The sequence below is a fragment of the Pungitius pungitius genome, chromosome 11, assembly GCF_949316345.1.
Source record: "Pungitius pungitius chromosome 11, fPunPun2.1, whole genome shotgun sequence".
NCBI lineage: Eukaryota > Metazoa > Chordata > Actinopteri > Perciformes > Gasterosteidae > Pungitius > Pungitius pungitius.
In genome coordinates, this window is record NC_084910.1 from 10,960,451 (window position 1) to 10,972,818 (window position 12,368).

General features: G+C 41.1%; 1 protein-coding gene across 1 annotated transcript in view; it reads left to right on the forward strand.

Moving 5' to 3' along the window:
* Positions 1 to 987: 987 nt before the first annotated feature.
* The window catches only part of nphs1 (NPHS1 adhesion molecule, nephrin), a 37,975-nt gene continuing 26,594 nt past the window's right edge, over positions 988 to 12,368 (forward strand). The window contains exons 1-4 of the mRNA XM_037454875.2: positions 988 to 1,260; positions 2,911 to 2,971; positions 6,712 to 6,805; positions 9,803 to 9,997. Coding sequence (XP_037310772.2) covers positions 1,232 to 1,260; positions 2,911 to 2,971; positions 6,712 to 6,805; positions 9,803 to 9,997 — 379 coding nt within the window. The 5' untranslated portion in view covers positions 988 to 1,231. The remainder of the gene's footprint in view (positions 1,261 to 2,910; positions 2,972 to 6,711; positions 6,806 to 9,802; positions 9,998 to 12,368) is intronic.

Here is a 12,368-nt window from a genome sequence, read left to right on the forward strand (position 1 = left end):
TCATATTCCTTAGTAGCAACTCAGTGATTTTCCTTTTTATGTTAGAACAATTGTATTAGCATCAAAAATCCATTAGTCATAAATCTGATGATATCTAACAAGTCTTGCCTAGAAAAATATCTGTTTAAAACCTTATCAACAAGATCTCATTTGATTGGCCCACAGTGCGAGTTTGTTAATAATAGCGGAATCAAAGTCGCAATATCAGTGAATTAACATGGTTATGTAGGAGCTTGTTAGTCAGCCAAGGTAAATGGGGGAGATTTGAGGAATAATCCCTCCCCAATCTGGTCACAACAGCTGGTTGTCTCAAGCCCCTGCATGCATCCTGACAAACACACACACACACACACACATGCCTAGCTCTGAACTACATGTGGCTGCCAACTTACATAGGGACACAGAGATAGGGACGGAAAGGGAACAGCAAAGGGTGTGTTGGTGTGTTTAATTGGGTTTTTCCAAATCCGTCTTAGCCCTGATACATGTCCTTGTCCATGTGCAAATGCTCCGGCTTCACTCGGCCGACAGTTCATCCAAAACCCAGCAACTCAAGAATTTCTGCTTGCAAAATTGCCAGCAGTGAAACAAGGTCCGTATTTAGACATCATCAGTAGAGCATACTTTTGAATTGAGTGAGCAACAATGTATCAATGCCTCTCTGTATGCTACTGTTAGATGTGTGATATCCCTTCTGTTTTGTGGGAATGCACATGCCTGGGAAATCTGCTTCTCCTGTGGACAACTGCAAGCCAGGTTCACAGGGTAGGGGGGGTGGGGGTAAAAAAACATGTTGACCTTGTCTACAGATTTAGAGCACAGAGGCATCACTGATATGGCAGCTGTACTGTGGCAGGCAACAGAAGCCAGGGCTCCAATCAGATCATCAGGTCAGATGGCTGTAATTAACGCTGTGGACGTAGTAATTCCAGCTCATGATAATTTTGCAAGCATTGGTCAAAGCCATGAGTAGTCGTCAAGGTTTGCTGAGGCCTCTTTTCGTTAAATAAACCTTTTCCAGAGAACCTGCTGAACTGGTTAAATGCTGGCTTTTTTTATGAGGATAGCTAATTGGGCGTCGTATTTCTCTGCCTGTCTGAATTGTAAGAGACTGCCTGTCATATTAATTTTGTATTCAAGCATTTTTTTTTCTTAATTTTGAGAAGTGACAGACTCCGAGCTGCCACATCGCTAATGCCGATCTGGATGATACAAGTACACTCCCAACACCATGCACCTTCCACACCAATCTGTAACCACGTAAGCATGCACGGGAACTCAAGCGCACACTACACATTGCATTCAGTCTCACTGCTCCACCACCCTTCTGAATCAATCTCCTGGACATGACCCCATCTTTGCCTCTTCCACATATTGTGTTGCTTTCCACCGTAGTGCTTATTGCTTTCTTGATTAATCTCCCTCCTTGCTTTCCCTGCCGCGCTGGTCTGAGTCAGTAGACTTCCTGTTGGTTTTCAAAACAACTCTTCATGTCAGCCTCCCTCCCGAACCCACCCCCCTTCCCCTGCTCCTCCCTCGTCCTCCATTCATCACTCCACAGCCCATTTTACAGTATCTTTCTGTCTCCTTCCTCCATCCGTTTCTTTCGCTCCATTACCTTGCTCGCTGGCGTCCCCTTCATCTAACCCTCTGCCTGTCCAACCTCCCGACATGAATTCTTTTTACCCTCTTACTGTATTTCCCTCTTCTTTCCTGCTTTTCCCCTCCCACCATTCATCTTCAGGTCCTCTGTCCGTTTCCCTCCCGCCCTCCCCAGCTCTCTCCCTCCTCTCTTCGCTCGTCTTGCGGCTCCACTCTTGCTGACACTGCTGTTTGTGTGAACTCAGTGCTGAGCTTCACAGCCCCCTCGCCTCCCATTGCCCCCCCCCCCTCTCCCCCAGAACCCCTCTTTGCCGCCTCTCCACCTCCCTCTTTTTCTCCTGCCTCCCACCTGCATACGCCTCCAGGCGCGGGAATTAACCTTGCAGCCCTGGGCTGCTGGGCTTAATGACTGTCTGTGGGCCCAGCCCTGGCTATGCAACCCAGCTGCCAACATCTGGGCCACACATAGTCAACATAGACTATATGTTCGGCGAATGAAAAATATATGCCTGTGGAAAATAAAGCTGACCTTTAAGTTGTCTTATTGGAAGAGCTTTCGGTAGGTCCCACTGAGCAAAGGGTGATATTCTCCATCCAGAATTCATTTGGAATGGTATGATTGACCAAAAAATGGGGTGAAGCAATGTTCTAAAACCAAATAAGAATCTGAAATCCCTTTATCGAAAGTTCATTATCTGGCCTGTCTCCAAATCCGTAGCAGAGCAAATCACCCCGGGAGTACTTTGTATAGGAAATACAGTTATGTGGATACTTCTACTTTTCCATTCATTATGGATGAGCATAAATGTTACAAACTAGCAGCTGTGAAGACATCCATGTTGCATCTGTATCTTTGAGGGTTGCACTGCTCCTTCCAAGCCGCCGCAGTGCAATGCTTAATATTAAGATCCATGAACACTCTGCAGGGAGGCAGAATAGAAAGAGACTAAAGGCCTGTTCCTCCCCTAAGACTAACTCACTGCAACTTTACTGCGCTTTCGTAGTCATTTATTAAAATCTGCTTAAACAAGAGTTATTAAATGGTCATTTCGTAACTGCACGGCCTCAAAAGTTCTGAATCCTTGGGGGTGCAAAGTACTGTTTTTTTTAGTCTATTGTTCAGGTGACCCCTTTGTAACCACCCCCCTCCCCCTGCCACCAACACCCCTCATATGCACACCTTCCTTCACTCCTCAGGCGCTGCTACCGCCTCTCTTCATCTGTTTGCCTCTGTCTTAGACTAAGGAGTGAGAGCAGAGGGAGTCCCACTGGCATTCTTTAACATCTCTGTTGCTCACTTCTGTTCAGAGAGCCATCTGTAGATCGGGAAGACAAAAAGACGCTCCTGAGCCTCGGCGTCACTCAACAGGTAAGAAGAGCTCTCTCCCTCTCTCCCTCTCTCTCTCTCTTTCATGCAAATCCACGCACCTATTCAGATATTCCTAGCTTTTTTTTAGAAGAAGGTGCCACCATCTGCCTGCCTCAGTCTCTTTCTTTCTGTGCACCCTAGGCAGCCACATGTACTTGAGTTGATGGAGGTTTAAAAAAAGATTTTGCCTCTGCCTCTCAACTTTTTCACGGGGAGAGCTGGTTTGTGAAGGTGTGTGTGTGTGTGTGTGTGTGTAGTAAAGTCAGAGTAATCCAGTAAACGTGAAGGCAGTGGAGACAAAGCACACAAACATCTGCATTTAGACCCGTGAAGCTCATGGGAAAAGTTGATGGGGTGAAATTCAGTCTACTTTCCGGGCTGAGGTCTATTCTGTTAAGCACAATAACGAAATACATGTTGGAATGCAAAATCAGTTAGATTCTGTTGATAATTTAATCAGAATCTTTTAGAAACCCTTTTCATCCATGGTTCATTGTTAAAGATGGAATGATCAATAATGCAGCTTCTATTGGCTACTGCAATTGGAGCCAGAGGCAGACGGAGAGATTTGTATGAAGTTAGGTTGATTTTAAGATGTAAGACCACATCTCAATCGGTTGCTGCACAGGGTTTGAAACTTCATTTTCTGCGCATCGACTGATTTCACATTAAATTGGTCTAGCATTCATGTATTGAGTCTTTTGATGGTGATATAAAAGACACCATTAAAAAACTACCTGTCGGGATCACGCTGAATGGTTCACAAACTTCTAATGCCCTTGAGGGGAGAGTGGCAGACCTGTGTCCGAAAGTAAATCCAATTTGAAATCAGACCTTCTCATTTGCATTTGTAAGAAACTGGTGTTGAACAAGGTCAAGAATCCTGTGGCAATGAGTATATTAATGTAAATATGACTATTTGAAGACAAATTAAATTCCTTTTTGGTCTGGTATTTATCTAATGTTAGATTTGCAACGGTTAAACGGCATGTCATGATCATTTTACAAGCAATAAACCATCCTAGATGGATCTAGAAAAAATACACATACCAGCAAACATTCTTGAAACTAGCTGTATTTTGTTCAAGCAACTGTTGCAGTTGTTTGACTAGGTAATAAAAAATGCGGGCAGGGAAGGGAGGCTGTTATTTCGTTCCAATGAAAATGATGACTCGTGAGGCCAGCAGCCCCCGTTCTGTGTTGGCCCTAAAATGTTCGTATGCACTGGCTTTACTTGAGCTCTAAATACCAAAGTAACAGTTTTTGCTGTTTTCATTGTGCTGTAGAGAGTGGAACAAAAGCATGTACTGTGTTATTAATAAATGGATGTGAAATAATATCAACATTCGACAAGATATATTAATTGTTCTTATCTACGGGACGGTGAAACTGAAAATATCAAAAGTGGCCACTTTTTGTATAATTTCTATTCATTAAAGAGGGAAATAATGGCCATTGTGTGTTTTCGAAGGGTAAACTGGGGGGGGTTCGGGAAATACACAAATGCTTTGAGAGCAAAGAAAATAATTGAGTGAGTTCTTATCAAAGCCCGTTGGAGTGCAACTAATCGGCTGGGGAGCTGCGTCGAAGTGCTGTTTCCTACAATTCATTTGATCTATTCAGATGAGAAAATATTTAGTTTTCAATTAAGAAAATCACTGTTATTTGTTTCACTCCTTCGGCAGATTAATTTAAGTGATTACAAACTTCTCTTTTAGGTCAAAAAAAAAGGACAAGTTTTGATTGCAATCGGCACAGATCCATAGACCCACAGACCTACCGTATTTTCGCGACTATAAGGCGCACTGGATTATAAGACGCACCTTCAATGAATCGCCGATTTTAGAACTTTTTTCCTATATAGGGCGCACCGGATTATAAGGCGCATAGAATAGAAGATACTGCAGTAAAACGTTTGACTGGGGCTGCGTTATGCATCCACTAGATCGGGCTGTGCTAAATCAAACGTTATTAAGCGTTCACTCCCATGGTAACGTTGTTCAAACGTTAATGTGGATATTAACAATATCTCTGAACCTCCAACTTTCGTTCTTGATTAATGAAAACATTCTTGGCAAATGCTTTGGTGCATCTTGCACCGAGAGGCAGCGCTGGAACAGACGGTGGCGCCTCGGACCGTCAGCGCGATCCCGACATCCAACTACGAGCTTTAATATAGTGTAGCGACTCTCGCTAATGAATCTCTGGACAATGTGCTTATCTTCTGGTTTTATTGTGGAGAAACAGGCTACTGTCGGCCGAACAAAAACACACCATCGCTCTCCAAAACAACAACAATTCCCGCGTCCCCATAGGTGGCACTGAGATGAGTGACGTAACATTGTGCGCCCTTCACTGAACATCCCAAAGCTCTGTAAAGTGCAACGCCGCTCCAGAACATGAAAACACAGTCCGTTACAATACACTGTTCGAGCTGGATTTACCGCGGCTGCTGGCACCAGACTTTCCCTCCAATGGATCCTCGTTAACCAGTATGCATCAACCAATTGATCCATAGCGCTCCGGATTACAAGGCGCACGCGTCGTTTTTTTTAGAAAAAAAAGGATTTTAAGTGCGCCTTATAGTCGCGAAAATACGGTAATTCCAAATGGTCCCTGAGCCATTCTCACAAAGAGCAAGGCTTGATGCTGACACCGTGTATCCATGGGAAACGAACTGCCACAAACAAAAACACAGGCATGTTTACATGACTGTCTTAGAGGATCATTCTTCAACCTATTGACTCAACATGTCGTCATGCCTAAACAACACAAGGCCCTCCATTATGCTAATGTAAGGCAAATAGCAAACATTATTCCCATTGACCATACAATGCTTAAACAGCATCATATTTACAAAAAAAGCTTTGTTAATGTTAGGGACAATACTTATATACAGTATATATATATATATATATATATATATATATATATGTATAAATATACATGAATGGAGCTTTTTGAAAAGTATCCAAAACTGTTCCGAAGAAGGCACTCTATTCAATACACTTTTTAAATTATTAACATTATTGATGTTTATCATATTAGGTTGCAATTCCTATAATGTTGAAGGCATTTTCTGCTCTCCAAGGAGCCACTGGTTTCCATTAATTTAAGTGCTGTGTAAAAATCAACTTGCACAGTAAATGCATTTGCTCTGATCATCAGCTTATCCTTATTATTCGTATTATCATTTTGCAAAGAGAAGCCAGATGAAATGCAAAAGAACTCCAAAGCTCTTCAAAACAACTATTCCCATCTTAAAATGTAACGATCCAATGACATTTGTTATTTTATTGTGACTCATCAGGAGCCGAAAACTAGCTGAAGGAACTTTATCCATCCTGAAATACAAATGAACAATTTCTTACTTTTATCTTGCCTCAATGCTTTTTAAAGTTGTTAATGTTTTCAGACTAACAGTGGAATGATTGATTTAATCATCTGATTGGTCGGATTTAATTGTGTTGTAATTGTATTCACTTCAGAATCTTGTGAGACTTGGGAGTTGGATGCTGAAGGGAATAGTAATAAATGTTGCAAACATAGTGTGAAAAGGTAATCCTCAAAAATAAAACAAAAAAGTAAACAAGGAAAGACCAAGAATAATTTTACTCCACTGCTTGACTTAATTGAAATGACCTCTTAAAGGATGTATCTATTATATATTTCCTTTGTACTTTACATGTTGTCATGTACAGTATATCTCACATATATTTTCTTTTTATTTGTTGTGTCAGGATTGTACAAGGTCAGGTGTCATCGTGGAAATGGGCTTCTTCTCAGCATGGATGGTGTCTCCCTCTTCTCTACGCTTTCTATGTCTCATCTTGGGTAAGAGAATCGGATGTAACCATGGAGCTCTTTACACTACCTGAGTCCTTGGTAGGTCTCATTCAGTTCAAGCCATTCAGCGTAGCAGTGGTGAACCTTGACTTTATTCAAGCTTCATTTTTACTGAATTGTATTTGTGATTGTATTGAATGTATGGGTTGCCCTATACATTTGTAAAGGTTAATAGTGATGCATGTACTGTTAATATTAGTCAGCTAAACTAATCAGTTTAGTCTTTTACTTATCTCTTCATCTTTTTAAAATCTCGTCCACGATATCACATTTACTGCAGTGTCGATGGGTTTGTCCATTCATTCATGTTTCTCCTTTCTCTTTTATTTTTTTCATCATCTGAGAGAATTTGACATCAAGCAAGTGAGGTGATGAACTGGACCAATATTAACGTTATCACTGCTGTCTAATAGGAAAACCAGCTGCTGCTTCTTTTATGTGTGCTAATTTGCCAGTGAATCACTATTTCTATGATCTCAGGTAGAATAGCAACTTACCAACTTATTCATGTGAACCCGGTTCCCCAGGGTATTATTATTTTTTGCAAATAGCTTACTAAAAAAAATACTGCCCAAAATGTTTTAAAGCGTTGTTACATGACCAAAGTGACAAGGTACATCCTTCCAGTGTGTGCATATGCGTGTAATCGTATGTCCCTTCTATTCCAACCTCCAGCATTGGCTGGTTTACACAGAAAATGAACAACATTATGACCACAGTATTTCCTGAGTAGTTTCCATGGTGAATAGTACACAGGCACCCAGTTTATTGACTCAACATAACTCTAACTGATCTCACAATATAGTGGAGAATATAGAAGTCTCAATAGTCTACTGCTATCTTATGAGATTTATCTGTAAGTTAACCTCAGCTTTGAGATTAAATAGTACACAGATTTGTGAGTTTCATAGTCTTGATATTTCAATATGAATGTAGAATGTAGTGGGGAGATTGCACACATGTGTAATCATATACATCCAATCTTGAATAAACAATATCAATCAATATTTCACAGCAGATATTTTGACAGGGCATAAAAAAGGACAGTTGTAATTGATAATATTGATTAAGATGGCTTTGTTGCATTCCAGTTAGGTGCTGCGGCTCCGGCACCCTGATCGTATTATCAATACTTGCTTGCCTGCAAGCATGCCATTCAGTCAGTTCATTCCAAAAGGTCTGCTTGTAGTAATTAGCATTTCAGATGTGATGACAAATTCACAGTAAATTCCCCATAATAATTCAAACAACAACTTAAGCTGAACATACCAACGTACCAGAAAAATGCTGCATAATAGCCATTGATGACCCTGGAACACTGAATTCTCCTTCATTTCAACTTCCCTTGGTATAAAGACTCAGACGTCATAATTAGCAGGCTGACTGGAGGAGTAAAGAGCCAAGATGAGGGAGCATTAATCTCTTATTTTGTTAGAAAACCATTCAAATGTGAATCTGGGAAACGGTAAGTTAACATTAGCATGAGCAGAGAGGAGTTTATATTTTAGTAACTGAGTGAAAAATGCCCTGAAAGCCAAATCCAGAGCTATTTTCTTTCCTCTTTTAATGTGATGGGCCACAGGTTTAAATTAAGTACTAGTGGACCTGCTCTGTGGTTCCCATAGATACTGATTGCCATAAGACATGGAATTTACTAAACCAATGCAAAGTTTTTGTTTCATGCAACAATCTTAGGAAGACATCAGGCCTGCTATCTAATGGTGTATCCAGTTGTTTATAATTTCTTGAATTTTGAACTCATTCCTCAATGTTTCACTGGTGGAAATTTACCTAATTCGCATTTACTGTCTTACACTCAGTACTGTACGCTAAAGCTCCAGTGGCAAAACAATAAATGCAATGAACTTCCCTCCATTGTTATTCAAATCATGTTGTGAGAGGGAGCTTGTGTTGTTTATTTATTTAAAAGTTATATAATCTCACTTTCTGACAAACAGAGTCTTATCATGGTATTTAGTATTTCTATATCTCAGAATTATAAAGTAAAATGATTTCAGATATAGACGGCTGTTGAGTATTCATTTATGTAAACTGTATGCAAATGCTCTCCTGTGTTTGGTTGTTTGCATGCATCCTCTGTAATGGCCAATCTTGCCCTTCATATTTGACGTGAGGTGACTGGTTCAGCCTTGATCTGGGAGCTCTGCCTCTCACTCATCTTGTCAGACGCAACAGAGCATGCACTTCACAAACAACTTGGTCGTTGCTTCAATGAAGGTCAAGATTCCAACAACTTGGCGGAATCGGGCTGCCTCCTCCATGGGGCATTGTTTAAACAAGAGTCAGGCGTAGATATGAGGCATTAATTAGAGTATGCGCTTCTGTTTGGCTCCTTGACCTGAATTGAATCATAAGCCCGTTGTAATATAACTAACCCCAGTGTTAGAGGCTGGCGCGTGGCTTGTTCTAAGGTTACCTTCCTGACTCGAGTGCGCCGCACCAACAAATGTCACCTAGGAGCCTGGCTGAAGGATGGCTAGCCACACCTGTGACAAGAACGGGGATTAAAGTGATAATCATTACTCTTTCCATGAGGAATTAGCTGGTGGTACCTCGACACTGCAGGAAAACACACGGGTGAACGAGGTCTCTGATACCCCATGCTTTTCCCCTCCGCCTGATACCCTATCTGCATGGCCGAAGGGGGATTTAATTTGCAGTAATTACATTATTGACTCATTTTCCGGTCCGTATCACTGCACTCTCCTATCAATAAAACATATGCCAAGATGAATAATGTGGCCAGACACAATGGGGTTCCTTCTCACACAAAAGACCACAAGACTGCATCCCTGTGGTGTATGTTGAGGATATTTTCCCTCCACTTCTTTTCTTTAGCTCAATAACAGTCATTGCACAGGATCGGCCTCTGATCTTCTCCACCTCTTCAGAATAAAACCCATCACATCCCCTGCCTGCTCCGCTCCAACTACTTTCCTCCTCCTCCTCCTTTTCCATCTCCAGGCACGCATGCCCAGCAGGCCTTCAGGTCTGAGCCCAGGAACCTCACTGTGCGGATGGGAGAAACAGCTGTGTTGAGGTGTGAGGTCCTGAGGGCCTCAGGGACTGTTCAGTGGGAGAAAGATGGCCTCCTCCTGGGACCACAGAGAAGCCTGCCTGGGTTTCCGCACTACAGCATGATTCGAAATCCCAAGAGAGGTAAACAGGGGATACTAACAGAATGAAGTATATGGTGTATTGGGCTTTGATAGACATGTCCAAGTTAGATAAATGAACTTGTGTGTTAAATGTTCCACTGAAAAAGATGCAATATTTATTTAACATAAATCATCTATTGCGTGAGGCTTGCAATGTGTGGGTTTAAGACCCAGTTGAATAAAAAAAAAAACGCTAGTCAAAATAATGCAAGAGGCTAGAACATAATGTCAGATGTGGAGATGGTCCTTGGATGTGTGATGTGTCAAAGAAAATAACATGCTGTCAGTGTTAAATTAATATATATTTATATACATGTTGCTCAGATAGTTTGGATTAAGAAGTGCTGCCAGCTCGGTAAGCAACGCGCTCATTGTCACTCACACGTGGAGAAAAAAAAAGCAACAGTCGGTGTCAGCAAATTGCTGAAATGTGGCAGGAAATAAAGCGTGTTAAAGAATCTGCAACACCAGTCTATAAAAAGTAATAGCCAATTAGAAGGCAATCCTGAGTAAGAGAAGAGCATCTGTTCCTGATCAGCCCGCTACTAGAAATCCACACTTTACTGTTACACAGTGTGGGAGAGCGCCAGCGGCACACAAACACTACATAGATGCCCATTCATGCGTTGTCCATGCTTACTGACGCCTAGAGTTAACAGAAAAAACAGCATGTAAAACACTTTGTCAGCTTATTATCAAATTACAGTAAGCATTACAGCAGGTACACGTTTTAAAAAAGTTCCTATTTTAATCTCAATAAGAACAAAATAAGATATACACACGCGGACACATGGACCCCAAACACACGCAAGCTGTCAAACAGGCAAACACACTCATGAATAAACTACCCATCTGCGCAGGTACACTTTACCAGAAAAAGAAACTGCACACTGATGAAAGCAATCACTTTTGCTCTGCAAGGAAAGCGCAAAATCATTTAAGATGGCACTTGACTGCACTTGATACTCCACCAGGTTGCACTGATTGTCACCATCAGTGATGTTTAATGAAGCTCTAAAAAAGCCTGGAATCACACATTCACAAAAACAAAGGAGGCCAGCGTTGATTTTCTCACATACTTACAGTAGATGTTGAACCCCTTAGTTGGAGGTGGACGGAATAATGTCAATGTATATAGATGTAAGCCTAGAATGTCGTGTATTTGTGCACAACATGTGCGTTGCAAAAATAAACAAACGGAAGAACTGATAAAACATCATTTTGATGAATGTGTAGTTTGATTTTAGTACATAGAATGCAGAGAGTCATGAGGGAAGTTTTGGTTGTAGATAAGTACCGATATTCACAAGAGTCTAACTAAATTAATATGAATCATAATTTTAAAAAATGGTAAACCATAGTCATTCAAAATGTCCAATATAACGTACTCAATTAGAGATTCATATGGAGTGCCTCTACATGGCTCTCAAAAAGAGATCAGCTAAACCAAAAAGAAAAAATATAGTACATACATTATTCTTAATCATTTTGTACATGAAACATGCAACCATATGTAAGTATTCTGTAAAATGATGTTTTATTCTCAAATCAATGATGCTTCATTCTCAATAAAGTATTGATACTCCGCAGACTGATGGGTACAAAAGGTCTCTCCGAATACAGTGAAACATTAGTGAGGTTTCTCCCTTTACCGATTTCGGAAAAGTATATGTGCCAAGGCACAAATGCACAAATGCAGGTTTGCAGAGAGGACAACATCACGTTACACTTCCGCTGACATAATGGCTGTGATGTTATACTGTATCCCAAAATGTTGAAGGCCCTCGCTGAAATAAATACAAAGTAATGGACAAGTAAGCAAATCGCGTTGCAGCCATGCGCCATCTCCCTGACCATAAATCTGCCCTCCATACAACTTTATTGCACTATTTGTGAGTAATTCCAGGAGAGGAGTATGATTAATAACTTCAATGTCTCTCTCTCTCTCTCTCTCTCTCTCTCTCTCTCTCTCTCTCTCTGTCCCTCTCTCTGCACTCAATAATAACTTAGATGTTCAAATTGCTTCTGGTTGGTGTTAATTATCTTGCCAGCTTACTTGACACGAGCAATTTTAGACCCGGTTGGTTGTCAGTCTAAGAAACTATTTTGCACGTTAGTAGGCTGAAAGTCCGAGACTCAGGAGCTGGTGAACCAACCATGTACATCATGTCATCTGCACAGCTTATGGCAATGCATCAAACTAATCAAGCCATGTTGGCATGCCAGACTACCAGAAGAGAGTAAGTAAGTGAAGGACTCTGCCTGGCACCCATTAACGCGCGGTTTATTCGGCCGGCATTGTGAATTTGGAATTGGATTTCACTTAACATGCTAGAAAGTAATTCTGAAGAAAAAGGCCTCTGCTAAGAGTT